The sequence below is a fragment of the Leptonychotes weddellii genome, chromosome 1, assembly GCF_054177405.1.
Source record: "Leptonychotes weddellii isolate Sample4059 chromosome 1, ASM5417740v2, whole genome shotgun sequence".
Lineage (NCBI taxonomy): Eukaryota > Metazoa > Chordata > Mammalia > Carnivora > Phocidae > Leptonychotes > Leptonychotes weddellii.
Genome location: NC_138369.1, coordinates 180,910,603 through 180,936,909, shown reverse-complemented (window position 1 = coordinate 180,936,909; position 26,307 = coordinate 180,910,603). Strand labels below are relative to the sequence as shown.

At 39.1% G+C, this 26,307-nt stretch overlaps 2 protein-coding genes and 1 non-coding gene across 3 annotated transcripts; 2 read left to right on the top strand and 1 right to left on the bottom strand.

Annotated features, from left to right (window-relative positions):
* The first annotated feature begins 6,794 nt into the window (after positions 1-6,794).
* Positions 6,795-7,496, top strand: KRTAP7-1 (keratin associated protein 7-1). Its single transcript, XM_006743856.2, has one exon. It carries the CDS (start codon positions 6,842-6,844, stop codon positions 7,103-7,105), a length of 264 nt encoding a protein of 87 aa, XP_006743919.1. The 5' UTR covers positions 6,795-6,841; the 3' UTR covers positions 7,106-7,496.
* A 14,756-nt stretch (positions 7,497-22,252) lies between these two features.
* Positions 22,253-22,370, bottom strand: LOC115944458 (small nucleolar RNA SNORA29). The gene has a single exon (XR_004079003.1). It is a non-coding gene; the product is annotated as a small nucleolar RNA SNORA29 (small nucleolar RNA).
* Positions 22,371-24,615: 2,245 nt separating this feature from the next.
* On the top strand, positions 24,616-25,200 carry KRTAP8-1 (keratin associated protein 8-1). The gene has a single exon (XM_081804999.1). It carries the CDS (start codon positions 24,786-24,788, stop codon positions 24,975-24,977), a length of 192 nt encoding a protein of 63 aa, XP_081661125.1. The 5' UTR covers positions 24,616-24,785; the 3' UTR covers positions 24,978-25,200.
* Positions 25,201-26,307: the final 1,107 nt, after the last annotated feature.

Here is a 26,307-nt window from a genome sequence, read left to right as displayed (position 1 = left end):
TTTTTATACATTGAAGGTTGGTGGCAACCTTGTGTTGAGTGAATCTATCAGCTCCAATTTTCTATCAGCATTTTCTCATTTTGTGTCCCTGTGCCACATTTTGTTAATTCTCACAATATTTCAAACTTGTTCATTATCGTTTTATTTGTTATGATGATCTGTGATCAGGGATTACAACTTGCAGAAAGCTCAGATGATGGGTAACATTTTTTTTTTAAAGATTTTATTTATTTGATAGAGATAGGGGGAGAGCACAAGCAGGTGGAGTGGCAGGCAGAGGGAGAGGGAGAAGCAGGCTTCCCACTGAGCAGGGAGCCCGACTCGGGGCTCGATCCCAGGACCCTGGGATCATGACTTGAGCCGAAGGCAGCTGCTTAACCAACTGAGCCACCCAGGCGCCCCTGATGGTTAGCATTTTTTAGCAATAAAATATTTTTTAATTAAGGTGTGTACATTGTTTTTGTAGGCAAAATGCTATTTAACACTTAATGGACTGCAGTGTAGTATAAACATAATTTTTATATGCACTGGGATACCAAAAAATTCATTGGACTCACCTTACTGGAATATTCTCTGTATTGTGGTGGTCTGGAACTGAACCTGCAATATCTCCGAGATTTGCCTCTATAACTTCCTTGGCGCAAGTGACCCCTCAAAATTAGCATCCTCCTCCTGATTTCCCTATTGCCATTACTCAAAGTGTATTTGCCCTGTGCCAGGAATGAGCCTCTGGTTTCCTTTCTTTCCCTCATGGTGACATCTTATTCATTGCTAAATAAGTCCTATACAGTTCTCCTCTACAATGTCACTCAAGTCTGTCTCCTTATTCTCATTTTTATTGTCACCAGCCTAATTCAGATTCTCAATTATGTTTTGAATTAAACAATTCAAGAGAAGACTAGTAGATGTCCCTCCCTCCATAGCTCTCTCCTGCAACCTATCATTCACAAGAAGGCAGCCTTAATCACATAATTTCCTCAATTAAATCCTTTAGTAACTGCTCTTTATCTATCCCCACATCTGTCATGCACGTAAGGCTATCCCTTCTCTAACTCTGGCACTCATTTGCCAGAATTTTCTCCTTAACTTCCCTGCATAGAGCAGTCCTCCATCTGAATGGATCAGCTCACCGATCCCCAAACAAACCCAGACACTCCTGCTCTGCCTTTGCCTATGATATCCCTTCTTCCTAAATACCTTTAAGCCTCCACCTCTTGATATCAGACTCATCTTTCATGGCACACTCCAACAACCATCTTACTGATTCCTTCATTCAAGAGATTAACATAAACTAATGAGTTTCAACTATGTGTCAGTCAGGCACAGATAAGACAAAGTGTCTACCATCAGGGCATTCTAGTGAGGAAGACACACAGTGAGGAAGGAGACCATTGTGGCTGGATCACAGGACGGGAGGAAAGTAATATGAAGTGAGGTCGGAAGGTTGAAAGAACCAGACCACGTAAGAAGTTTGAATTTTGTTTCCCTAAGAGCAACAGGAAATCACTGACGAGTTTTGAACAAGGGTAAAACACAGTTTATTTTGAAAATGTCCCACTAGCTGATGTTTAAGGAAAAATCCCGTGGAAGGAGAGTGAACGTGGGAGAATGGGAACCAGTGAGGATGCAAGAGTCCTGGGTAGAGGTGGTAGCTTGACTAGGCGACAGCAGGTGAGAAAGGAGAAGTGGGAATAAATTTGGGATGTATTTTGGAGACAGAGCTGACAGGTTGGATGAAAGAATTATAATGAAGAAAGAAATTAAGTTTTTGTTCTGAGCAATCAGATGACAATGTTCTTTTTTGAGATAGGAAAGACCATGAAAGGAATAGGTGCATAGGAGAGAATTAGGAGCTCGAGTTTTGACATGTTAAAATCATTTGTACATGAATGTTCATGGCAGCATTTTTCATAGTAGCCAAATACTGGAAACAACCTAAATGTCTGTCAACTGATGAATGAATAAAAAAAATGTGGACTATCCCTACAATGGAATGCTATTTAGCCATAAAAGGAAATGAAATACCTATTCATGCTGTAACATGGAAACTTGAAAACATGGGAAGAGAAAGAAGTCATACACAGAAGGCTACATATTATATGATTAAATTTATGTGACATGCCCAAAATAGGTAAATCATAGAGACAGAACTTAGTGGTTGTGAATGGGGAGTGACTTTTAATGGTTATGAGATTTCTTTTTGTCATGATGGGATGATGAAAATGTCCTGAAATTGGATAGTCGTGAAATGGAAAGGTTGCACAACTCTGTGAATATAAAAATCACTGAATCGCACACTTTAAAAGGGTGAATTTTATCAAGTGAATTATATCTCAAAAGAGGTATTATTTAAGACAATTCTTCGAGCTACTGTTCTGGTCTAGGTTTTCCAGAAAAACAGTTTCAGATAAAGGGTTTATGTATTGCTTCTTTCTCAGGGAACAGGGGTGAGGGGGCAAAAGGATGAAGCAGAGAAGAGTGGACAGCGCCAATCAAGATGCCTTACTGAGTTGACCTCAGCTAAATACAACTCTGTGCTTGATTATATGGGATTATTCACCAAGAAGATGACCAACTGTTCAGGAGAGTCCATCTGCATAGCAGGTGGGAAGCCCATATCCCCTGACTCCCATCTCTTCTGGTCAAAGAGAAGCATTGACTCCCTTATACTTCCAGATTATACGTGCAGGGGCACCACATTGGCTGGTCAGTATCCTTCCTAGATGTTAAAGGTAAAGTCCCTGGATGGGAGGTAGGAGATGCCTGGTCACGGAATGAGACAAGCACCATCATTTTATACCAGCTTGATGTGGGCTGGAACCTCTACAAAGATGATTCCTGCAGGAGCAGAAAGTCTATAAGCATCCCTGTCTGATAAAGATGCCAATTAAATATCCAAGTGACTAGGTCAAATAGGCCTCCTCTTTCGTATTTCTTCCTCGTAGATACTATTGTGTTGATTCATTTTCTCTTTTCTTTAAATTGAATATATACATTCAAATAAGTAAAATGAAATTTGGTATTAGACCTCGTTTCTTTTTTTCCCAAATCAACTGGCATTGAGGGATTTTCTTTGTAAAACTAATATTTGTGACAACCGTTCCTCAATTAGATTACAAAGTGACCGGGCAGATATGGAGGAAAGAAGAGAAAGAGAAAAAAAAATTGAAAGTATCAAGTAATCTGTGACCCCATTCAGACTGATGGTAAATGAATTGCACAGAAAACTGTATGTTTAAAATTGCCCAGTATCAGAACTACTTTAAATTCTACTGTCTTATAACCAAAATAAAATAGTAAACTATGCTATTTTAATTATATGATACTAAAATTATGTTAGTCTTAAAAAAGCCCCTTTTTATTTCTGTGTTCCTCTTATTTTCTAAATTGTGGGAAATGTGTTTAAAAACATTAAAATATGTTTTACAATTTTTTTTAGCTTGTGCAAGGAATAGAAACTCTTTGGGGAAGTCATTAATGCTGTTCTGCGCATGGTGGATTTCCTGCTTCCGGGTACGTGGCATTGTTCTCCAGCTAAGTGTGGTTGTGGAACTTTGCAGAATGTGAAGAATGTGAAGACAATGCATGACATTTGGTGGAAGTCTTTGGGAACTGACAATTGATTTGCTACTTTCTCTTCCCCTATCAGCAGTATTTTAAATAATGAAGGCTCTGTCAGCTCACGTCTGTGAATGAGAATCATGTCTATCCCAGACGCCCACCCACCGGATGTGTACCGTGGGCACGAAATAAATGCCTCTGATCTTAACAAGCATTGACATTTGGGGTGGTTTGTTACAGTAGCAAAACTAGCCTTTCTTTATTGATGTGTGCTTCAAGAAAATAACAAAGTGATCTCAGGCACTTTGTAAGCTGAAGCCCTTTCAAGTATTAATGACATATCAAAGGCAGTTCAGCAAAGCAGTTAAGAGCATGGCTTTGAAGCTTGATTCTGCTTATTAGCCATGTGACAGTGAACAATTTATTTAAGTTCTCTGGCCTCAGTGTTCTCATGAAATATCACAATTCCCACATCTTAAGATCACGGTAAAAATGAAATGAATTAACATTTGCTAAGTGCTTAGAAAAGTGCAGAGTAAGTCCTGTCACTATATACAGTGATAAAACATAAATAAATAGTACATGTGAAGTGTTCAGAAAAGAACCTAGCACAGAGTAAACCTTCCATGATACTGATTATTACTAATATTTAGAATAAAAACAAATAACGATCAAATACTTGGCTGGGAATTTTTCTCTGGGGAAAAACAAACAAAAGGGGGAGGGGGAGGGGGTGGGGAACAAAGTCATGGCTCAGCTCTGGTGGGTTTTGCCTTTGGGGAGATGCCTGGATACGTGGATGTTACTTCCCTTTCTATTCAGGTATGTCCTGAGAAAAGAAACAGAACACAGGGGAATGGAAAAGACAAACGAGGGTTTTTTTCTTTAATTATCTCTGTCACCCAGAGCAAAAGGAAACAGGCCACCTGTGACTGGCACCGAACACGCCTGTCCATGGGAGATAAGCAGCTCGGGGCAATTTCACAGAGCCAAGTAAAGACAAATTCCTTGAAATCTCATGAAAGGTTGGCTCGGAATTTATCAGGATGATTTATTCATGAGAATCACCTGAGATTCTCATTAAAAATATTGATTTCCAGAATCTCATGGTAGTAGTGGGAGAGGATTGCTCTGGAAATCCAAATTTCAAACAAGTTCTTGAGGACGTCTGTCCTGCCCTCTGGTTATTTGAGAACCCAGGCAAGTCTGGTCCTGCAGCTCAGACGGAGTAGCTGAAGTACCACTGCCACCAGGTGGCAGTAGATCCAAATTACAGGTTCCAAAGGCATTGGATGGGAGAATTAGCAGTTCAATTTTTCCAGCAACTGCCCAACTGTCGCGTTAAAATGAAGGCAGTCGCCTCACAGACATAGTTCAAGTTTTCTGGATTAGCTGATGTAGAGTTTATATAATTTGGACCCTTGAAGACACAGCTTCTCATCATTTTAAATCGTTCCTTTTGTTAAAAACTGAATTTGAAAATAGACCTTATCTTTTGAGTCTCTACTCCAACTATACACTCTCACAACATGTAATCAGTTTGTAGAATAAAAGAAACCATACTTACTTATGGAAAAAGATCTGTAAAAAGTTCTTTTTTTAAGTTTTAAATTCCAGTTCGTTAACATACAGTGTAATATTAATTTCAGCTGTATAAGATAGTGATTCAACACTTCTATGCAACCCCCGTGCTCATCACAACAAGTGCACTCCTTAATTCCCATCATGTATTTCCCCCATCCCTCATCCACCTCCCCACTGGTAGCTGTCAGTTTGTTCTCTATAGTTAGGAGGCTGTTTCTTGGTTTGCCTCTCTCTTTTTTTTTCCTCCCCCTTTTTTCACTTGTTTTGTTTCTTAAATTCCACAAATGAGTGAGATCATACGGTATTTGTCTTTGATGACTTATTTAGCTTAGCATTATATCCTCTAGCTCCATCCATGTCGTTGCATGTAAACAGTTCTTCTATCAAAGAAACTGAGAGAGGTGACATCTTAATAGAGAGAGAGAGAGATGTCTGACTGAAATAATTAGTTTTGCCTGTTGGACTCTATGATTGTCCATTAAGGAGAGAATAAGCAAAAAGAGTTGATATTGATGACATTTTCTTTTTCTACTTTCAGAGTAGATTAATCTAGACCCTTATTCACCCATAAAACAAGACTATTTCCTAAAGAGTTGAACTGGAATGGAATAAACTTAGCTTTGCTGAGCTCAGATTCTTTCTGGTTTACCTTCGTCATGAGAAATGGTCACACAGGGCAAAATGTGAGCAGAAACAAGTGTTGCATCCTTAAATATAACTGGCATTTCATAATGGATCACAGCATCCAAGCTTGTTTTACCAGGAGTCAGTAAGAAGCAAGCACGGTACAACGTGACTTTGAAATTGAGCATCATTCCACTCACTCCTGGTGTGGCAACTCCACAAGTCAGCTTGGCAGTGTTCAAGATGATTTACAACAAAGATTATGTTCTCCATAGGGGGAAAAATGCATTAACAAGGAAGATGCTCATAAATGAAATACATGAAATTACCAGTAGATGATCCACAGCCATCCTATTATTTGGTGTTCCTGCAGCTTCTGTAAAAAGACTTGCTCTGATGGATACATGTATCAATGTTTTAAAAACTAAAAACTAAAAAAGTAAACAAAATTCTTGAAGTGAAATTCACATAAGATAAAACGAACCATCTTAAAGTGAACAATGTTGCGGCGTTTGGTACATTACAGTGTTTTGCAATCGCCACCTCTAGTTCCAAATACTTTTCTTCCTTCCAAAAGAAACTTCACACCCATTGAGCAGTTGGTATACCCATGTCTTTGAATGGCACAGGGAGAGAATTTTAAGACTCTGGAGAAGTGTTCACATTGTTGCCAAAGCTTTTTTAGTATAGCTCTGTCTTGGGAGGAGTTTATAATCAGAGGATTTAAAGAGTCCGACATGATGCAATCAGAAGGGTAGTTAAACGATGGGGCACTGATGAAAAGAATTCAGTTGCCTGTCAGGGATGGCCCCTGGCTTTGAAGATACAGCACATTCCTTTGCAAATAGAAAAGCCAACAAAAATGTGGGCCATGAGTTTGTGGGTTCCTTTATGCACATTTTATTACCAAATAAGAGACTTATTTATGCAAATTAATGGAAAGATGTTTAGAGAACTGTGTCATGCCCACCAGCTGGGGGTATAAAAAGCCTTCTGCAGGAGGAGACCTGCATTCAGACTCGGGTTACTCGCTCTTCCCCATCCATCCTATTCCTCCTCAACTCCTGCCACCATGACTCGTTTCTTCTGCTGTGGAAGCTACTTCCCCGGCTATCCTTGCTATGGAACCAACTTCCACAGGACCTTCAGAGCTACCCCCCTGAACTGTGTCGTGCCCCTGGGCTCTCCCTTGAACTATGGTTATGGATGCAATGGCTACAGCTCCCTGGGCTACAGCTTTGGTGGTAGCAACATGTACAACAGGGACTGTTGCTACGGCGGCAGCTATTGCAGGCCATGGGGCTCGAACTCTGGCTTCGGCTACAGCACTTACTGATGGACCCAAGGCTCCAAGCAACTGCAGAACTCTCCATCGATTCTCTGTGTGCAAACCGACCTGAAGAGCAATGACTGTCTTCCTGCCTCCAGATGTGCATGGGAGATACATCTTCCGTCTTCTTACTGACTTCTTACTGAGCTCCTGGTCTTTGATGATGCTGAACAAGCCACCCAGGCATCAAATGCTGAACTGATACCTACAGCCAAGGAGGAGAGCAAGATGTGTTTCTCCCACATAACCTGAATTTTAGCCGTAAAGCAAGTAGTTTGCCTCTTCTAGTTGCTCTGCTTCTGTATTATTAAATTCTACATTGACATCAATGTATTACAATTGGGTGTGGGTAGAAGGGGGTTTTGCTGTCAGTCTCTTAATAAATCTATTTCCTTCAGCACACATATTTTTGTTCCTGTTTTTTATTTTACTCTGCTTTTATGCTTTTGAATTCATCAGCCAGTTTCAACCTGTAATGGCTGACTTGAACCAAATCTTATTTTGAGTTCAGACTGTACACCAGGATAGGGTGATGCCTAATTATTTTGTCCCTTAATGTTAAGATTTCAGTTTCTTTTTTTTTTTTTGAAGATTTTATTTATTCATTTGAGAGAGAGAATGAGAAAGAGAGAGCACGAGAGGGGGGAGGGTCAGAGGGAGAAGCAGACTCCCTGCCGAGCAGGGAGCCTGATGCGGGACTCGATCCCGGGACTCCAGGATCATGACCTGAGCCGAAGGCAGTCGCTTAACCAACTGAGCCACCCAGGTGCCCAAGATTTCAGTTTCTAAAAAGGCCTTAAAAGTGTCCTAAATTAAATCCAAAATACACAGCCATTGTCTGTTTCTCTATGCCGATTATAAGCCGGAACATTTCTTAGCTGTTGAATGCTCAAAAAATTTCTTTCCTTCTTTCATTAGGGACACAATCCCATTTTGATTCTTTCCCCTTTTCCCTGCTGTTTATGGAACTCACTCCGGAGAGATGTGAACCCCACAGCCTGTTGGAAGAATTTCAACTAAATGGACTTAGTTATGAATCTTTGTTTTTAGGAGTTTCTAAGATTTGTTCAATAAAGCGAAGCCAACAGCTAAAATCACATAATTTTTTTTTTCCTTTTTGATAGATGAGTCTTATTTTTCCCATCCTCCTCAATTCTGATTATACATATAGCTGTATTAAAAATGAAGCATTTATTCTTTGGAATGATAGTTGCCATCAAAAGCACTTGAAATGATATGTGGTTTATACTTAGAAAATGCTTCTGGTCTTGCCTCCTGAAAAATCTCTGCTTTACTGAAGCAAAATACTTTGTTTGAATGAAAGCTTACTCATTCACATATCAAGTATTTATTACACCCCTGCCTCTCTCAGAGAAGGTGCTCAATAATTGTTCATTGACTTGTTAAATCTCTTCTCTATGGGTGCAAAATATAGTATAAGCCAATATAAAGTTCATTCACGTATGCATGAAATAATACTGGACTCTGGCCACTGTGTTAAGAATTTGGGGACTATAAAAACCACCTAAATAGAGACTGGCCTGAGAAGCTGTTTTCAAGAGATGCTCACTCAATAGACACTCACCAAATAGACACAAGGCCAAAGATTGTCCTAAGATTTGGGAGACATAGAGACAAATAAAACATAATCCTTGACCTGAAGATTTAAATATACTTTTTTCAGCATATAAAGAGCACTTAATAGTCTCCTATTTTATACCAATTAATGTACTGTAAATGATTATACAAAGATAAATAGATATTCTTTACTCAGTTCTTCCTAAGGACTTAAAATAGGAGACAGCCTATGATCATTTAGCCTTAGGCATTTAGCCTAAGATCAAGGAAAGTATAATTATTAAAATGAGAAAATTAATATTGATATATTATTATCTAAGTACAGTGCATACTCCAATTTTTTCAATTGCTCTAATAATGTCCTTTGGAGTTATTATTTGCCTTTGTCCATATAAACATAGCATAAACAGTGTGGTAAGCTTGCATAGAAGGGCAGTTTGGGTATATAAACATGACCATGAGAGAGGTGAGTTAAGAGTTACATATGGAGACAGATATGCGTGTGCAAAAGGGAAAAAGAATTGGGCTATCTGGAGGTGAAGTGGGCTTTCACTGGCAAAATTCCAACAAATAGGTAGACTGACCTACTGGTGGGGAGATTCCAGGGGCATCAAGTACTAAATGGATGATTTGGGATCTCTACCAACCATAAGATTCTAGATTCTATCATCATGGCTAACATTTACCTAAAGTGTGATTGTTCTAAAACCATAATCATTTTTGTGTTTTGCCGATTAGATATTTTTTATTTTGACGTAATTTCAGATTCACAGAAAACTTGCCATGTCAGTGCAAGGAAATTCTGCATGCCTGGATTTATTAAATGTTTACACTTTGCCCCACTTACTTTATCACTATATATAATATAATATACATACAGTACTGTATTGTGTAATATATATAATATTTAGAGTAACAAATCCACTTCAGAATATATTTCAGGTATCATGACCATTTGTCCTCAGAACAAAGGCAGAATAATCATGAAAATTAGAAAATTTAATATTAGTACTGTTACCTAATCCACAGTACATACTCAAACTTAGTTAATTGTCCCAATTTGTCCCTAGTAGTTATTTTTCCCCTTGTCCCTGCAGGATCTGAGCCAGTATCATGCGCGTCTCCTTAAGTTCTTTAATCTGCATCAGTTCCTCAGCATTTCTCTTTCTTAACCTCAACCAATTTCAAGGATGCAGGTTGATTATTTTATAGAATGTCCCTTGCTTTTGGTTTGTCTGACTTTCCTCATGATTAGGTTCATGTTAAACATCTATGGTAGAAATGTGATAGAAACAATGCTGTATTCTTCTTGGTGCATCCTATCAGGGGTCACATGATGTTGGTTTATGCAAATTTGATTGGTATGGATTTTGATCACTTGGTAAAAGTAGCATCTTTCATGCTTCTTCACTTCCTTTGTCATTAATAACTAGTGTGTTGATACTCTGACACTATGTAAACATCCTATTGCTTATCAAGTTTGTACTCACTAATTTTAGGATTTATTTGCAACTTTCTGATTTTATATATCCTTCTACTATTTATTAGTTGGCATCCTACCATAAGAAGGAACTTTCTTTTCCCCATTTAGTTTTTTGTGTGCTTATTTGTATCAATATTTATATCAACATAAGCTTGTGGATTCTTATTTTGCTCAATATGTTATAATCGGTTAATGTTACTTTTAATTTTGATGCTCAGATTGCCCCAGATTTGGACAGTGGGAAAACCTTCACACAGGCTCCTAAGTTCCTTAAAAATGGCCCCATCACTATTTGATCAATTCTTTAATTTCTGGCTCAACAGAATGTTCTGGGCTCATCTTGAATTTCTCTGCTGCAGTCACGGAATCAGTGATTTCTCCAGGTCTCTAGAGTCCGTAAGTGAAGACTGCAATTTAGAAACTATTGTTGCTATATATGCTCATTTATACCTTATCATATGCTATAACGATCATTGCTATGACTATCAATCATCCTTTCAGATTTAATAATGATACACTAAAAAGCTGTGCTGGAGCTCTGCGTATGGGGGAGAGTTCACAAAGGATTCATTTAAGGTAAAAGAGGGGCTAGCTGGCCTTTAGGTTGGCGGCGAGGTGGGGGGCCCCCAAATACCAGAGTGCAAAGGTCATTTGTTCTAAAGTTCAAGCGACCATACTGGTTGCCCACTGGTTGAACACTTCTGTTCTTTAACTAGATTTTCATTTAACCACCCTATCTCTGTTTTAGCCCTAATCCTTATATTTTTCTGTGTGTTGCAATCCTGATTTTCTCTGGGGATTTGAAGGGGAAGATCAGCTTGCTCTTTGCTTATAGCCCCCTTTCATGGTCTCTGCTATGGTTTCCTCTTTCTTTCTGTTTTCTTTCCATCTCCTTCCCATCATCCAGATATTTAGTTTATCCCTCTTCAATCAGTATTGTTCCTACAATTCTGTCATTGTTGGCTTCTACCTTTTATTATAATTGAATGGGTTCTGGGGAGCAGAAAGGGCAAAGTCTGTTTGGTCTGTCTGCCATCTTTTTCTTTTTTTTTTAAAGATTTATTTATTTTAGGGGGGTGGCAGGGGTAGAGGGAGAGGGAGAGAGAAATTCAAGCAGACTCCCGCTGGCCACGGAGCCCCACTCAGGGCTTGATCTCACGACCCTCAGATCATACCTGAGCCTCAACCACCAAGAGTTGAATGCTTAACCAACTGTGCCACTCAGGTGGCCTTGTCTGACATCTTGAAGCTAAAAAGTATAAATACCTTAAAAAGCACAAGAAGGGATTAAGTACAACAATTTGTCTCCTTTCCTCCTGCAGTAATGATGTGACAGGCACAAGGATGGTTTAATTTCCCTATTTATTTGCATGACCTTTTTTTTTTTTTTTTTTTTGAGGTTGGCTTCATTACCTATCCATGTTACTGAAGAGAAAACTGATATTAAAAAGTTAAATAATTTGAGCTGTATCATCCATTTGTAAAGAAAAAAATGCCAAGATATAGCCAAGGAGTGTCTGACTCCAAATCCAACCCTCCACTCTAAAATGAGTTACACAGTGCTTTTGGAGCTATAACACTCTTTCTCAGAACTATTCCTGCTTGATGTCACTTCTAATGCCATTGATAATTATGCCTTATATTTACATAGTGATTTACAGTTCATAAAACACTTCCATAGAATCTTATTTAATTCTTTTTTTATTGGGATATAATTGACAACATTATATTAGTTACAGCTGTACAACATAATGATTTGATATTTATATATATTATAATCACCACAGTGTTTAGTTAATATCCATCACCATACAGTTATAAGTATTTTTTCTTGTGATGAGAACTTTTAAGATTTACTCTCTAAGCAACTTTCAGAAACACAATACTGTATTAACTATAGTTACTATGCTGTAACATATATCCCCAGAACTTATTTCTAACTGAGACTTTGTACCTTTTGACTACCTTCACTCATTTTGCCCACCCTCCACCCCTGGTTCCGGCAACCACCAATCTGTTCTCTGTGTTTATGAGCTCAGTTTTTGCTTTTTCCATCTTTAAGATTCCACATATAAGTGACATCATATGGTATTTGTCTTTCTGTCTGACTTATTTCACTCAGCATAATGTACCATCCATGTTGTTGCAAATGATAACATTTCCCTTTTTTACATGAATAAAATTCCATTATATATCATATATCTATTCTATCTATGTATCATCTATCTAATATCTATCTATCTATCTATCTATCTATCTATCTATCTATCTATCTATCATCTATCACATTTTCTTTATCCATTTATCCATCAATGGATACTTAGGTTACTTTCATGTCTTGGTTACTGTAAAAAATGCTGCAGTAAACATGGGGGTGCAGATAATTTTCCAAATTAGTGTTTTCATTTTCTTTGGATATATACCCAGACATGGGATTGCTGGATCATATGGTAATTCCATTTTTAAGTTTTTTGAGGACCCTCCATACTGTTTTCAAAAATGGCTGCACCAATATACATTCCCACCAACAGTACAGATGGGTTCCCTTTTCTCCACATCCTTACCAATACTGAATTCTATTTAATTCTGACAATTACCTTGGGAGATTAGGTATCATGAAGAAATTGGTGTAAATTAAGCAATTTTCCTGTGGGCAAATATTCACCAAGTGAGAAAGCTGAGACTTGAACCAACTCTCAAGCTGGGGTTTCCAGATTCCTTCTGAGCCCATCCTTCTATCACTGATAAGAGAGGCAGAACGTTAACTTGGTTTTTGCTGAGTTGACCATAACTGAGATTATCAAGATCCTCCATTATTTCACAAGCTTGCCAAATAAATTTTAGTGAGTATTAGGCTCCATTCTCTACCCTGATATCAAGTCCTTAGATTTCCCCTCCTCATTATGCCTAAGAAATGATGTTAGATCTTTATTCCTAATATTTCTGTCTGCTTCACACCTTTGTCATTTCGTGCCTGGATTACTAGACCAGCTGCCTATCCAGTCTGCCAGCCAGTCCCCAAGCCCTCTTCCATACAGCAGATATAATCATCTCTCAAAATGTGAATCTAATAATATGGCTTTCTTTCACAAATTCAGGTTATTTTTTGATTACTTACAGATTTCAGGATAAAGATCAACTAGTGGCTCACAAGACTACTGGTTCCTCTAGCCCCATTTCCTTTTTGTCCCTACCATGCTTCCCTTTCTCCCACAATTGTACCTGCCATAGTTTTTGCTCCCTTCTGCCCCCTTCTTCATCTAATTCCTACAGATCCTTCAAAAGGGCTTCCTCTAGCCCAGGGAACTTCCCTTGTTTTAGTTTGAAAGCCTCACCTCTACTTTAATATCATACTGTTCACACTACATTGCCAAAGTCCATCAACCAAGACCCCCAGGAACACACCCGCAGTCTGGCAATCAACTTGTTGCAAGAGCAGAAATGACGCAACATGAGAAATTGCAGGATTTCTCAATAAGGGGGTTTTAAGAGGAGTTTGTTTTAAGATTTGGGCTTGAATGAGGTAATTCTGGAAAGGACTAAAGGAGGCAGTGGTCTTTTCTGTATTGGATACTATCTGTAACAAATTGCCACAAACTTAGTGGCTTAAAACCACACAAATTTATGCTCTTACAGTTTTGGATGTCAGAAGTTCAAAATGGGTTTTACTGGGCTCAAATCAAGGCATTGGTAGGAAATCATTTGATTTCCTAGCCTTTTCCAGATTCTAAAGGCTTGCCCCCAATCCTTTGGTTTGTGTCCCCTTCCTTCATCTTCAAAGACAGTAGCATAACATCTTCAAATCTCTCTCCCTGATTCTGACCTCCCAATCTTCCTCCTTCACTTTTGATTACACTGGGCCCACCCAGATAATCCAGGGTAACCTCCCTACTTAAAGCCAGTGGGTTAGCAACCTTCATTCCCCTTTGCCACATAGTATGACAGATTCACAGGTTCCGGAATTAGGATGGCAACGTCTTTGGGGGACCATTATTCTGCCTGCCACATGTACCGTCAGGAAGCAGGCCTAATTCTACGGTTGGGTGTTTTAACAGTTTTTACCTAGGAGGTGGAATAAGGCTAAATGTGTTATTGGTCAAGAGGCAACAGTCACTGATGATGATGCCTAGTCATGTTGGGTTTGAATAGTGTTCCTGTTTCCATCTGTTCTTGGACATGATTACTGAGTGGCCTTGTTTTTTTCTTACTCCATCATTGTCACAGACCTACCTTGCCTGATTTGATGTTCCAAAGACTGTGTATGAATGTGGGGAATGCTCTGGTTTATTATTAATGAGGTGAGGGCTGCTGATTATCTTTCTTACGATCCTTGATTCCCTCACTAGAGTGTGTATGCTGTAACTTCCTTAAGGACAAGGACTGTACTTAATTCACTGTTCTATCACCACTGCTGTCTTCTACACACTCGATAAATATTTGTGGATTAATATAATGACTTTAAACCCTAGAGAAAAAGCTTAATCCTTTGCTCCTTGAAATATGGTCAGAGGACAAGCAACGTTGGCATCACCCAGGAGCTTATTCAAAAGGCAGAATCTTGGGCTCCTTTTGTACTCTGCACTTCGACAACATTTCAGGTGATTCATGAGCCCATAAAGTTTAAGCACCGGCCCAGTCCTGTTGATTCTTACCCTGAAGGAAGTAGAGAGGGACATACATCTTACTCTTGATCTCTAAAGTATTGATGAAATGGTATTAACATTTTTAGCAAAAAAGCAAAGTTTTTAAAAGTATGATTTTTCCTACGCTTTTGTTCTATTTTTATTGCTATTTACAGAAAAACTAGTTTATGTTTTTCATTTCCATTGTGGATAGAGGAAAAACACTTAAAATTGAAGCAGGAGAACTTTCTATTAGATAAATGGAAATATTTCTTGCTTCTAAGGCCTGCCAGGCAGAGACCCCTTAGGATATTCTATAAGACTCCTGAATGTGTTGAGAATCGTTGTCTCTAAAGATACCCTGTTATTTCTCAGACACCAGTTCCTTTGCAGTGACTTGCCTGAGACTCCTGACATTATCTTTGGCAACAGGGTTCGAAGTAGAGTGTCCTGTTCTTTCTTCCTCCCTTTCCAGTCATCCTCCCCTCTTAGTAATCTCTTTACAGGTGTGCCTCATTATCTCCATTTTGAAGCTTCTGCATCCAACGCACTTGGTCACAACTGCAGAATTTTCAAGGCTTCCCTCATGAGCAGCCTGAAATGTTAAGATGAAGAAATCTTTGGGACATAGGTCCTCACTTTTAAATTTAAATTTATTTATTTGTATATTTAGTTTTGGGTCAGCAAAGACTTTGAGGACGTGATGCTTCCAGTAGCTCAAGTTTACTATCATTTATTGTGTAGCAGTAATATAAAATATGATTTTTAAGGTCATCAGAAGGACATAGCCTAAGGCCTTCCAAAGGGCAACCAATGAGTAAATATGTTGAAGTGTCATGCTTCCAATCATCAGTGAGGCTGTTTAGCACTCAGGTAGCACAGCAGATCATAATTTCTTATCTTTTATCCTTTGGACTAAGTCAGCTTACAGGTTGGTGCTGTGCTTTCAATCTGCACACATTCCCAGTTTCTGGCTCTAACTCTCCCTTTGTGTCCAAAAAGTGGACCTCAGCTCCTTGCTTTGCATTACTAAGAATAGAGAGTAGATGCTAAAAATGACCTTCCTATCCCACCAGTGACTAAAAGCTGGCAGCAAAAACATACCTTCCTTGGAATGACTTATCATGTTGGTTGTTAAATACCTGTGAGGTGTTTCTGACAAGAGTCAGTGAGCTTGTTATGCAGCCAGGCATTACTGTGGTGTCACATTATTTCTTAAGGACATATCATGGGTTCTACATCAAATAGCAAGCTTCAGTAATTAGGTGCTTGCTCTGATAATTAACCAAGTGGCCTCACAAATGTGGCTTTAGCCCCATAAGTGCTGAGATAGCAAGGCATTGAAATTGCATCTCAAGTGAGCCCCAAGACTTGGTCAGCAAGTTCTGGCCCTGTCATGTGACACTTTGGGGGTATATTGTCTGCTAATCATATTTGACTGCATGCAATCTTGACTTCAGTCCTGTGTTTCTTGACCTTGGCTCTATTGACATTTTGGGCTGGATAGTTTTTTGTTGTGAGAGTTTAGGGGGTGGTGCTGCCCTGTACATTGTACACTGTTTGGCAACATCCTTGGCTCCTACCCATTAGATGCTAAGTAGTCATGACAAACAGAAATGACTCCAGACATTGCCAAATGTCTCCTGGGAAGCAAAGTTTGCCACGATAATAAGTCACATTAGCTCTGGTTTATTAAACCGGGCTAAGAAGGTGTCTCCTTTTTATCCTTCACCATCTCGTGCTCATGTCATTTTGAGTTTTGTGTTTTGTTAAAGAGGACACCTTTTCAGATTACTCAAGGTGTGACCACTGCCTTTACCGGAATCACTTGGGCTGCTTATTAAAAATGCATATTCCTTGGCCCTCCCCCCAACCCAGTGAATAAGAATCTAAAGGAATGAGCTTGGAAATGTGCATTTAAAGCAGGTATCCAGGGAGATTCTTGCACAGACTAAACTTTGAAAACTATTGTGGTGAAACGTTTTGCAGAGATTTCAACAATTCTCTTCTGTGATTCCATCACTGCATTTTGCTTTTTAAGTGAGGGCAGCTGGGAGCCCATTACTTCATCTTAGCAGGGGTGTGAAATATGGTGAGCAAAAGTGCTGTATTTAGTTACATGCTTAGTTGACCAAATTCCAATGAGAGAGGGTTGCACTGTAATCTTGGGTCATCTGTGATTTTGATGTGAAAATCATACCATGGTTGAGTTCCAGGGAGCCAACTTACCTCATTTTACATTCAAATGGCTTGGGGCTCAGAAAAGTAATTTGCCTAAATTCTCCCAGCAAGTGCATGGCCAAATTAGGTTTAGAATATTCATTCATTCATTTACGCAGTTGATATTATTGAAAACTTACACTATGCCTAGTAGTGAGCAAGGCACTGAGGGATCAAGGCTGATTAAAGACATCATTTTTGTTGATCATTTAGCAGGTTAGTGAAGCAGATATCAGTCACACAGATAAAGTTAAAGGACAACTGTGAAACATACTGAAGATGTGGGGGAGATGGTGGTCTGCCATGATGCCCTGATGCCATGATGCAGGGGAGGGCAGAAAGATCTTCCAAAGGAAGTGGTTGAGCTGGTATCTAGAGGCTGGTGGGAGAGAAGAGGGAAAAGAATTCCATCAGAATATATAGCAAGTGCCAAGGCTTGAGAGCAAGAAGGAACATGGTGCCTTTGAAGCACTAAAAGACGGTGAAGGCTAGGCATTGAGTTGGAGGCTTTTAGGTCAGTTTAAAGATAAATTTAAAAAATTATCCTAATAGCGATGGGAAGCTATTGAAATATTTTTATGTGTGTGTGTTTGTATGTGTGTTTTGTGTGTGTGTATGTGTGTCTATCATAACCAGATCTGCCTTTTGTAAACACTTTGGTTGTTGGACGCAGATCGTAAGGAGGGAAGCTGTCAATTGCCTAGTTCTGAGGCCACTGTAGCAGTGTAGGTACATAAATAAATAGCTTGCATTGGGTAATGTATCAGGCTGAAAAATGGGCCCCCAAATTTTCACTCTGTTAGCTTACCTTACCAGTAGGCTCACTACCTCACTGCTTGTGAGGCAGAGGTAAATTAAGGATCTTGATCTGGGGAGATAATCCTAGATTATCCAGGTGGGCTCAATGTGATCCTTATAAGAGGGAAAGAGGAGGATCACAGTCTGTAGTGCAGGAGAAGCAAGACATTGGAGGGAGGCAGGGAAGGAGCCATGGGCCAAAGAATGCAGGTGGCCTCTATAGAAGCTAAAAAAAGCTAGAAAACAAATTCTCCCCTCAGAACCTGTAGAAGGAACCAGCCGTGACTATATGTTGATTTCCGACTTCTGGCCACGGGAGTTTTAAGATAATAAATTTGTGTTTTTTATTTTTAATTTTTTTAAAAGATTTTATTTATTTGAGAGTGAGCATGAGTGGGGGAGGGGTAAAGGGAGAGGGAGAGGGACAAGCAGACTCCCCACTGAGCGGGGAACCTGATGCGGGGCTCAATCCCAGGACCCTGAGATCATGACCTGAACCCCAGTCAGACACTTAACCGATTGAGGGACCCAGGTGTCCCAAATTTGTGTTGTGTTAAGCTACCAAGTTTGTGGTAATTTGTAGCATTAGGAAATAATAGGAAACAAACAGATATAGTGAAATGGAGATTGATAGAAATTAATGGATTCAAGAGACTTTCAGAAGGTAAAATTGGTAGCACTTTGCAATAGATTGTATTTGCAAACGAGGGGGTGTCAAGGGTGACTCCTGGGTATTGATTCTTATTATTCAGATAGTATCTCACAGCATGGGTGTAGATCTCATTTTCATATTGAAAACCAGATAGTTTCTGAGTATGAGGATCTAGACAACAATAATTAAATTTTGTATGCAAGTTAGTAAATTAACTGAAGGGAAGTCATATTTTGAGGGTCATGGTATTTGACTGTCAGATAGTAGCAACTGAAAAGCAATGGTTAGGAGGATTACAATCAAGGGTCTGAGCGAGTATCTTCCCTGGGATAACTTTACATTCATTATAGAAGCATGACAGTTCTCTTTATATGCTTCCTGTAACAGTAATTAGATGTTGTCTCTACAGGCTATTTTATTATCTCTAATTGTCCCAAGTGCCTTACAGAGCTGCCTAATTGGAGGATCTCAGCACTGAATTACAGGTGTGTTAGAGGTGCTGCTGGTCTCAGCCTCTGGCTGATCTGGGCGGGATCTGGGGCAGCAGAGCTTGGGGCCTGGCTATATCCTCTCAGTGAGTCTCACCTGATTATTCCACTATATCCTAAAGATGTGTAATATACTGTGTGTGCTATATGGGAAAAAGATTGGGAAGCACTTCCCTTTGGTGTTCCTTCCACAGAGTCTTCCATGGATGTCTTGCATCAGAATCCTTGGTGGGGATATTGGGTGATAATCCTGAAAGATGATTTTTAGCCCACAGCTGTTAAATCTACCTGTCTAACATTTCTTAAATTCATCCCCTTGTTCATCCTGCCACCTGAGTTTAGGCTCCCATCCTCTCTTGCCTAACTTAGTGTGATGGTTTTCATGCAGTTCTATTGATTACCAAACCAATGGCCATTCCTTTCCCTCTTGCTAGGTTGGCAGAGACCAATTTGCACTCTAGCAGCAGAAAATGCCCAGTATATGCTTTTCACAGCCCAACCATGAGATGTGATTCAGTTCTAGACTATGGGAGCCAGAGGGAATCCACTGTAAGGCAAATATGAAATGAATTCTTTGGAGATAGTAAATCCAAAGGAGCTGTGGGAGAAGAGGTCCTATTTTTTGCTTCCTGGCTTGGATGTTGATGCATAAGAATGTGAAGCATGCACCTGCTGTAGTGATCCTGCAGCCAATGGGAGAGAACTGAGAGGGTCCTTGCAGTGAACCAGTGAACCCTGACGTTGCCACGCCCTGATGCATGTATTCTTGGAATGGCCTGTGTTCTTGTTTCTTAGTAGTCATGAAAAATAAGCTCTTTTTGTATAAGCAGACTTCAGCTTGGGTTTTTGTAACTTGCAGCCAAAAGCATTCCTAGTGAATACAATTTTAAACCCAGTCTTCATACATACCTCCAGGATTTCCCCATTTCAATTCATTCTCCACACTGACTGAGTAGCCATCTTTCTGAAATGCCAAGCTGATTATGTCACCCACCCCTGGCTGAGTGCATTAGGGTGTATCCTTTGCTTCCACGGCTCGTACAGTTTCACATGCCTCCGATTACCTTTTCAGTCTCAGCTTCTGTTAATTCTCCTGTCACTATGGCTATGGTCCCTTTGAATTGTCTGTGACTCCTGGAAGACACTGTAGTATTTAACACCTTTGAGACTTTAAAACCCTTCTTTCTGGAATATTCCCTAAATCCACTATCCCCCTAACCAATACTCACCCATTTTCAAGACCCAGCTCAAATATTTATCCCTTCCATAAGGAAGCTTTCCATGGCCACTACCCCCTAGTTCAAGGAGACTTGTTTCACTCTCTCCGTCATCCCTGAAGTCTACAGAAGGCAGTATGGACTTTCAGGGTAGAATGTATAACATTGCTTATTCATTTATTTATCATTTTCCTTTGAATTACCATTTCTCATTCATCTTCAGATCCCTAGAACCTAACAACACACCTGGAACACAGCAGATGTCTAATAAATGTCTGTAAGAATGTGTTTGAAAAGATAAATGGAAAGATCATGTTTGTATTACAGAGTAACCACTGACATATATTTTTTTTTTTTACTTTTTTTTTTTATTCTTATGTTAATCCCCATACATTACATCATTAGTTCTAGATGAAGTGTTCCATGATTCATTGTTTGTGCATAACACCCAGTGCTCCATGCAGAATGTGCCCTCCTCAATACCCACCACCAGGCTAACCCATCCTCCCACCCCCCTCCCCTCCAGAACCCTGTTTGTTTTTCAGAGTCCATCGTCTCTCATGGTTTGTCCACCCCTCCGATTTCCCCCGCTACATTCTTCCCCTCCCGCTACCTTCTTCTTCTTCTTTTTTTTTTTTCTTAACATATATTGCATTATTTGTTTCAGAGGTACAGATCTGAGATTCAACAGTCTTGCACAATTCACAGCATTCCCTTGTAATTTCTTTCTCATTACTAATGAATTATATAATATTTTGAAGCTGGAAACTTTATCTGTGAAGCTTACAAGACAACAACTATCTTACTGTGCATGCTAAAACTGACTCTAAGATCTGTACACAGTATGTTTCCTGCTCCTTTGTAGAAAATCAAAGAGCAAGATTTTCTCCTGTCTTTATTCATGTCAGACCTTATTTAAAATCAAAGAAATATGAAAAGAGAAATCAAGTTATTTATTAAATAGTATCATAAGATTGTTATTAAAAAAGAAAGGGGTCATGAACTTTATCCAAACCAATAAGTATCCAGTAATGATTAGTCTATTTAAAAAAATTTTTTTTTTTAAGATTTTATTTATTTATTTGACACAGAGAGAGAGATAGCGAGAGCAGGAATGCAAGCAGGGGGAGTGGGAGAAGGAGAAGCAGGCTTCCCGCTGAGCAGGGAGCCCGATGCAGGGCTCGATCCCAGGACCCTGGGATCATGACCTGAGTCGAAGGCAGATGCTTAACGACTGAGCCACCCAGGCACCCCAGTAATGATTAGTCTAATACTGAGTCATTTTTAATGTGACAATATAATATTTTTCTTTTTATCAAAACTCCATGTCACATGACCTTGTTTTTTTTCAGAAACTCACAAAAGCTAGACATTTTTACTGCAACTGGTTTAGACAGCTATTGCTTTCTACTGAGGGGTTCCCTACACCACACTTCCCCTCCTGTTGGGAGGCTCTGGAGGGCCATGGGTCTTTTTGGCATTTGGCTTAAAGAGAAATTGACTAGGAGATACATTTAATTTGGATATGGGGGGATAGATTCATGTGGTTTGCAGTCACTTCTGAGTCTCATTAGGCTATTTTGAGACATCCTTGTGTGGGAATGGCTTCCAGGAATTCTTTACCATCCACTCCCCCAATTAACCCAAAGTTTTTGACTTGAAGATGTAGGACCAGAGGTCATATGTCAGTATGAATTTGCTCCATGGCATTCAGCACAGGATGAGTAGTAGAGAAAACAGTTTGAAATGATAGAGTCAGAAGCTAGTCTATGGAAAAAATATTATAGAAATATGGCAAGCAGTTAAGTAGTAAAAATACTCCTTTTGGAATTTTGTAATATTTATGATTTTTGTTAGTGTTTAATTTTTGTGATTTCTTTTAGCATTTAACAAATGTTTAATTTTGTACTAAATTTTATATTTTTGTTATGTTCTTTATCATAAAGAGGGTTCTCAACATTGTATAAACTGCATGCTTTACAAAACCTAGATCTTCCCTAGATATACGTATGTCAGAATATAGTTTTCATAGAACCAATGCAGGATTGAGCTAGCTATTAGTTTTGTTATTTTTCATTTTTATTTTATTTTATTTTATTTCCTGTTCAGCCACTTCATAGAGGAGGAGGACACAAATAAATCCTCCCTCTTCAGATCACAGCAATTTTAATCTATACCAAATTAGTTATGTTTTTAAATGACTTGCTGATAATGTGTCTCCCTAAAACTTTCTTGTGTTAAGACTTTTTTGTAGACTTTCTAGAGAAAATTCAGGATATTTGCTATAAATGGGGCCTAAGTTTTTATTTTTTTTTAATTTTAAAAATATTTTATTTATGTATTTGAGAGAGAGAGACTAGAGAAAGTGAGCACACAAGAAGTAGGGAGTGGCAGAGAGAGAGGAAGAAGCAGACTCCCTGCTGAGCAGGGCTGGATCCCAGGACCTGACTGCCACCCAGGCACCTCAGGGTCCTAAGTTTTTAAAAGATGGCATATTTTAATTTTTATTCATCATTACTACTCAGATACAGAGCTCGGTATTGTGCCTGGGAGGGCATAGCTAGTATCTTGCCAGATTGGGTAAGCAGGTGAGGGGAGAATTTATTTCAACAGAGCATCATAATTGAACTTTGGCAAATCTTTTCTTCCATCCCATTGTATAATGCTATTTTGTTTCATTTTTCTTTTTCTCTAAGGTTATCATTTCTTTCCTTCTTTCTTTTTCTTTTCTTTTTTTTTTTGGTTTTCTTTATGGAGTAGAGCAATATGATGAGAGTAGAAAGATAGTGTAAATCATTCTGTGACTTTCAGGGAAGGACCTGCTCTTGAATACCTTTATATTTTGGGAGCAAAGCTAATTTTAATTCCCTGAACTTATTTAGCTGTAAGTCACATGAAGTGTTTGAATTTTAACTGCTGAATCACCCTAGGTGGTCATGGTATTTTGTTCTTGAAGAAAGATGGTAGTGCAGCACCATGTATTTTCAAAAATACCTCTCCTGTAATTAATCAATTAGTGGTTAAAATGCTGGCACAGTTTTGTATTTTTCCAGGTGTCGCACCTTGCCTTTGGATTCAACCTGTGACTTCTTTGTACTCCTAGAAATTTAGGTCTTTGTTGCTGGTGACAGGGAGGAAAGCTACCTCTGGGATCTACAATAAAATTTTGGGGTCCAGTATGTAATACATATTCTTTCCATGGTCTTCTAAAAATGATTTGTTATAGCTCTGTGCCTTTCTGTTTCTGTGCTGTGTGTCCTCTTCTGCTGTATATTCTGTAAGTTTTCTACCAAGTGCCATTATGGGCAATCTCAATGCAAATATCTGGAATAGTTTATTAGGTGTTTCATGACCCAAAGTAGTTTTGATCAATCTTGTCCCTTCTTTCACTCCTACTTGAGAACTAAATTTCTATTTAGAGAGGAATGACTTTCCTTCCTGCTCCTGGGAGGAAATGTTGACTTAATATGCCCTTCACAAGATTGTCATATTTGTCAGATAATCTGCTTTTTATTAGATCCAGCAAAAAAAAAATACACATTTCAGGATAAAATTTGCCATTCATTTTTCTGTTTTTTACTTCATTATTATTTTCAATATTTATTTTAAAAATAAATCATATTTATTTAACCATTCATTTCAAGGGGTGCTTGGGTGGATAGTTGGTTAAGTGGCTGGCTCTTGGTTTTGGCTCAGGTCATGATCTCAGGGTCCTGAGATCAAGCCCCACATTAATTTCCACATTGGGCTCTGCACTCCCAGCTTAGCATGAACTCTGCTTCAGGATTCTCTCTCTCCCTCTGTCCCTCCCCCAGCTCACTTGTGAGCTCTCTCTTTTTCTCTCTCTCTAAAATAAATACATCTTTTAAGAAATTTAAAAAACTCCATTTTTTTTTACAATTATAAGATTATTAGTTCAGGCAGTGGTCTCAAAATGTGATGTTAGATACAGTTCAGGTGGGGATTATAATTAAGATTAAATTTTTAACCAGTTTTTAAGACAGAGTAGCTATACATAGAGAAAAAATTAAAAAGGAGGCTTTTCTATGAGCCCTATGGCCTTTGTCTTGCACACTACCAAAAAGAGAATTCTTTAACCAAGTGAATACTAAGAAATACCTCGAGTTTTAGTTGGACTCACTATGTATTATTACTTCATTTATTAATTTATTCCAACACGTATTTATTGAATTCTACCCCGTGTGTTGTGGAAATTCAGTGAGCAAGAGGACTGAATAAGAGTTAACAACCTCAGAACATTTCTTGGTTTTATAAAGCCTGCTTACAAAGAATTACATCTAGGGTCTATAGGAGCCCGGGCTTTGAAGTCACTGCAATACATTTTTAGTGAGGGACACACTTTGTTTGAAGAAGGGATCCTATCCTTGTATTCTATGATGTGAGAGCTTCCTTAATCGGCTGTAAAGACATCTAACACAAGAGCAAATCAAATTAACGAGCTTTCTGTGGTCTCAAGAATGAAAAATGGTGTCAAGAATGAAGATGAGGCCCTTGTGTTTTTAACCACGCCCCACAGCCAGGGTATATAAAGAAGGTTCCGAGACGGAGGACTCATCACACAGAGGAGACACATTCCCCTGCTTCCTGAGCCTTCCACTCCTGACACCATGTACCGCGACACCTTCTCTGGCGCCGTCTTCCCAGGATGCTACTGGGGCAGCTATGGCTACCCCCTGGGGTACAGCGTGGGCTCTGGCTACGGCAGCACCTTCTCCCCAGTGGGCTACGGCTTTGGTTATGGCTACAGTGGCTGTAGGACCTTCGGCTACAGAAGATACTGGCCATTTGATCTCTACTGATTTGCTGAAATTGCTGAGGCGCAGAATCTTCTCTCCCAAGGCTGAGAGGCGCCCCTCCACGTCCCTCCATTACTTCCTTCCTCAGTCCTCCTTTGCTCCTTCACCTCCCAGTTGCTGCGTCTCAGACCTAGCGCCAGAGTCCAGAGGGAAGAAAATGAAAAACCAGATGACGCCTCCAGCAGCCTTCCCTGGATGATGTTCTTTGAGACACTTTCAGAAACTTGATGCCCAAACATGTATTTCTTCTGAATTTTTCACCATGCTCACGACTCTTGATAAAGTTGTGGATGTGTGTGTTGAATTCTCAATAAACTCGTCTCAATCAGCATAATACTCTCACCTGAGCAGTTTCCTTTCTTGGTGTGTGCGTATTTTCTGTTACATTGAGTGGGGGAGGGAAGTGGATTTATTTTTCTCATGTGGGCTTTAGGAGCAACAAGAAAGCAAATAATCCTTGATCTGGTGTGATAAACAGGCAAGAAGGGGCTACTTGTAAAGGGAAAAAAAAAAGTCTCTCTTCACCTTTTACCTCTGGCATCTACCTCCAATCCTTGGGCCAATGGGACACCACTCAGTGCTTGGTGTTTCTCATCTCACTGCTCCTTCCCCTCCTCAAGGAAACCCAACATTGTTTCCATATTTTTTTCCAGTTATTTCCATATTAGTGCAAATGAAACTCACTGTGTTCCCTCTCCCAGGGATGAAAGAATGTAGAATAAAATACCATGTTCCCTACTAAAAGATTCTGAGGTCTCAAGTAATAGAATAGCTACAGACATATTTTAGGAGCCTGAGAGTCTTTTAGGAGAAGGGATTATTCCCTTATATCACAACACCTATGGTATTTATTTTACAGCTTAGAAACTCCAGGTTAGAAACAAAGATGGAAAGCTTCTTAATCTTTGTACAATCGATACCAGGTAGTGAATTTTACTCTTTAAAGATATGAGTAACTTTTCATAAACATGGGGAAAAAGTAACTATAAAGAAGTGTTTCTGAAGATAGACTTTCTCTGTGTTCCTTTAGCGAAAAGAGCTATATTCCTTTCATAAGCCAAGTCAAAAATGTCTCAGTCTTCCTGTTGAAAACATTTTATGTATAGTACAAATATTCTTGGTGACAGCAGGATTTGGCTTAACCTTGCTCTTTTACTGAATATCTGTACATAGCTATATTGCCTCTGATTCACCTTGTAGCTAAAAAGGTAAAGGCTATTTGGAGAGATTATTTTAGAAGAGAGTATTTTCTCCACCATATTTCATCCAACAGATACCTTTTTAAAAAAATTCAAAAACATCTTGCTCAAGGATTTACTTAGTAGATTCTTTC

Excerpts from the sequence above, each read along its gene's own strand:
- KRTAP7-1 (XM_006743856.2), top strand. The coding sequence starts at position 6,842 with ATGACTCGTTTCTTCTGCTGTGGAAGCTACTTCCCCGGCTATCCTTGC.
- KRTAP8-1 (XM_081804999.1), top strand. The coding sequence starts at position 24,786 with ATGTACCGCGACACCTTCTCTGGCGCCGTCTTCCCAGGATGCTACTGG.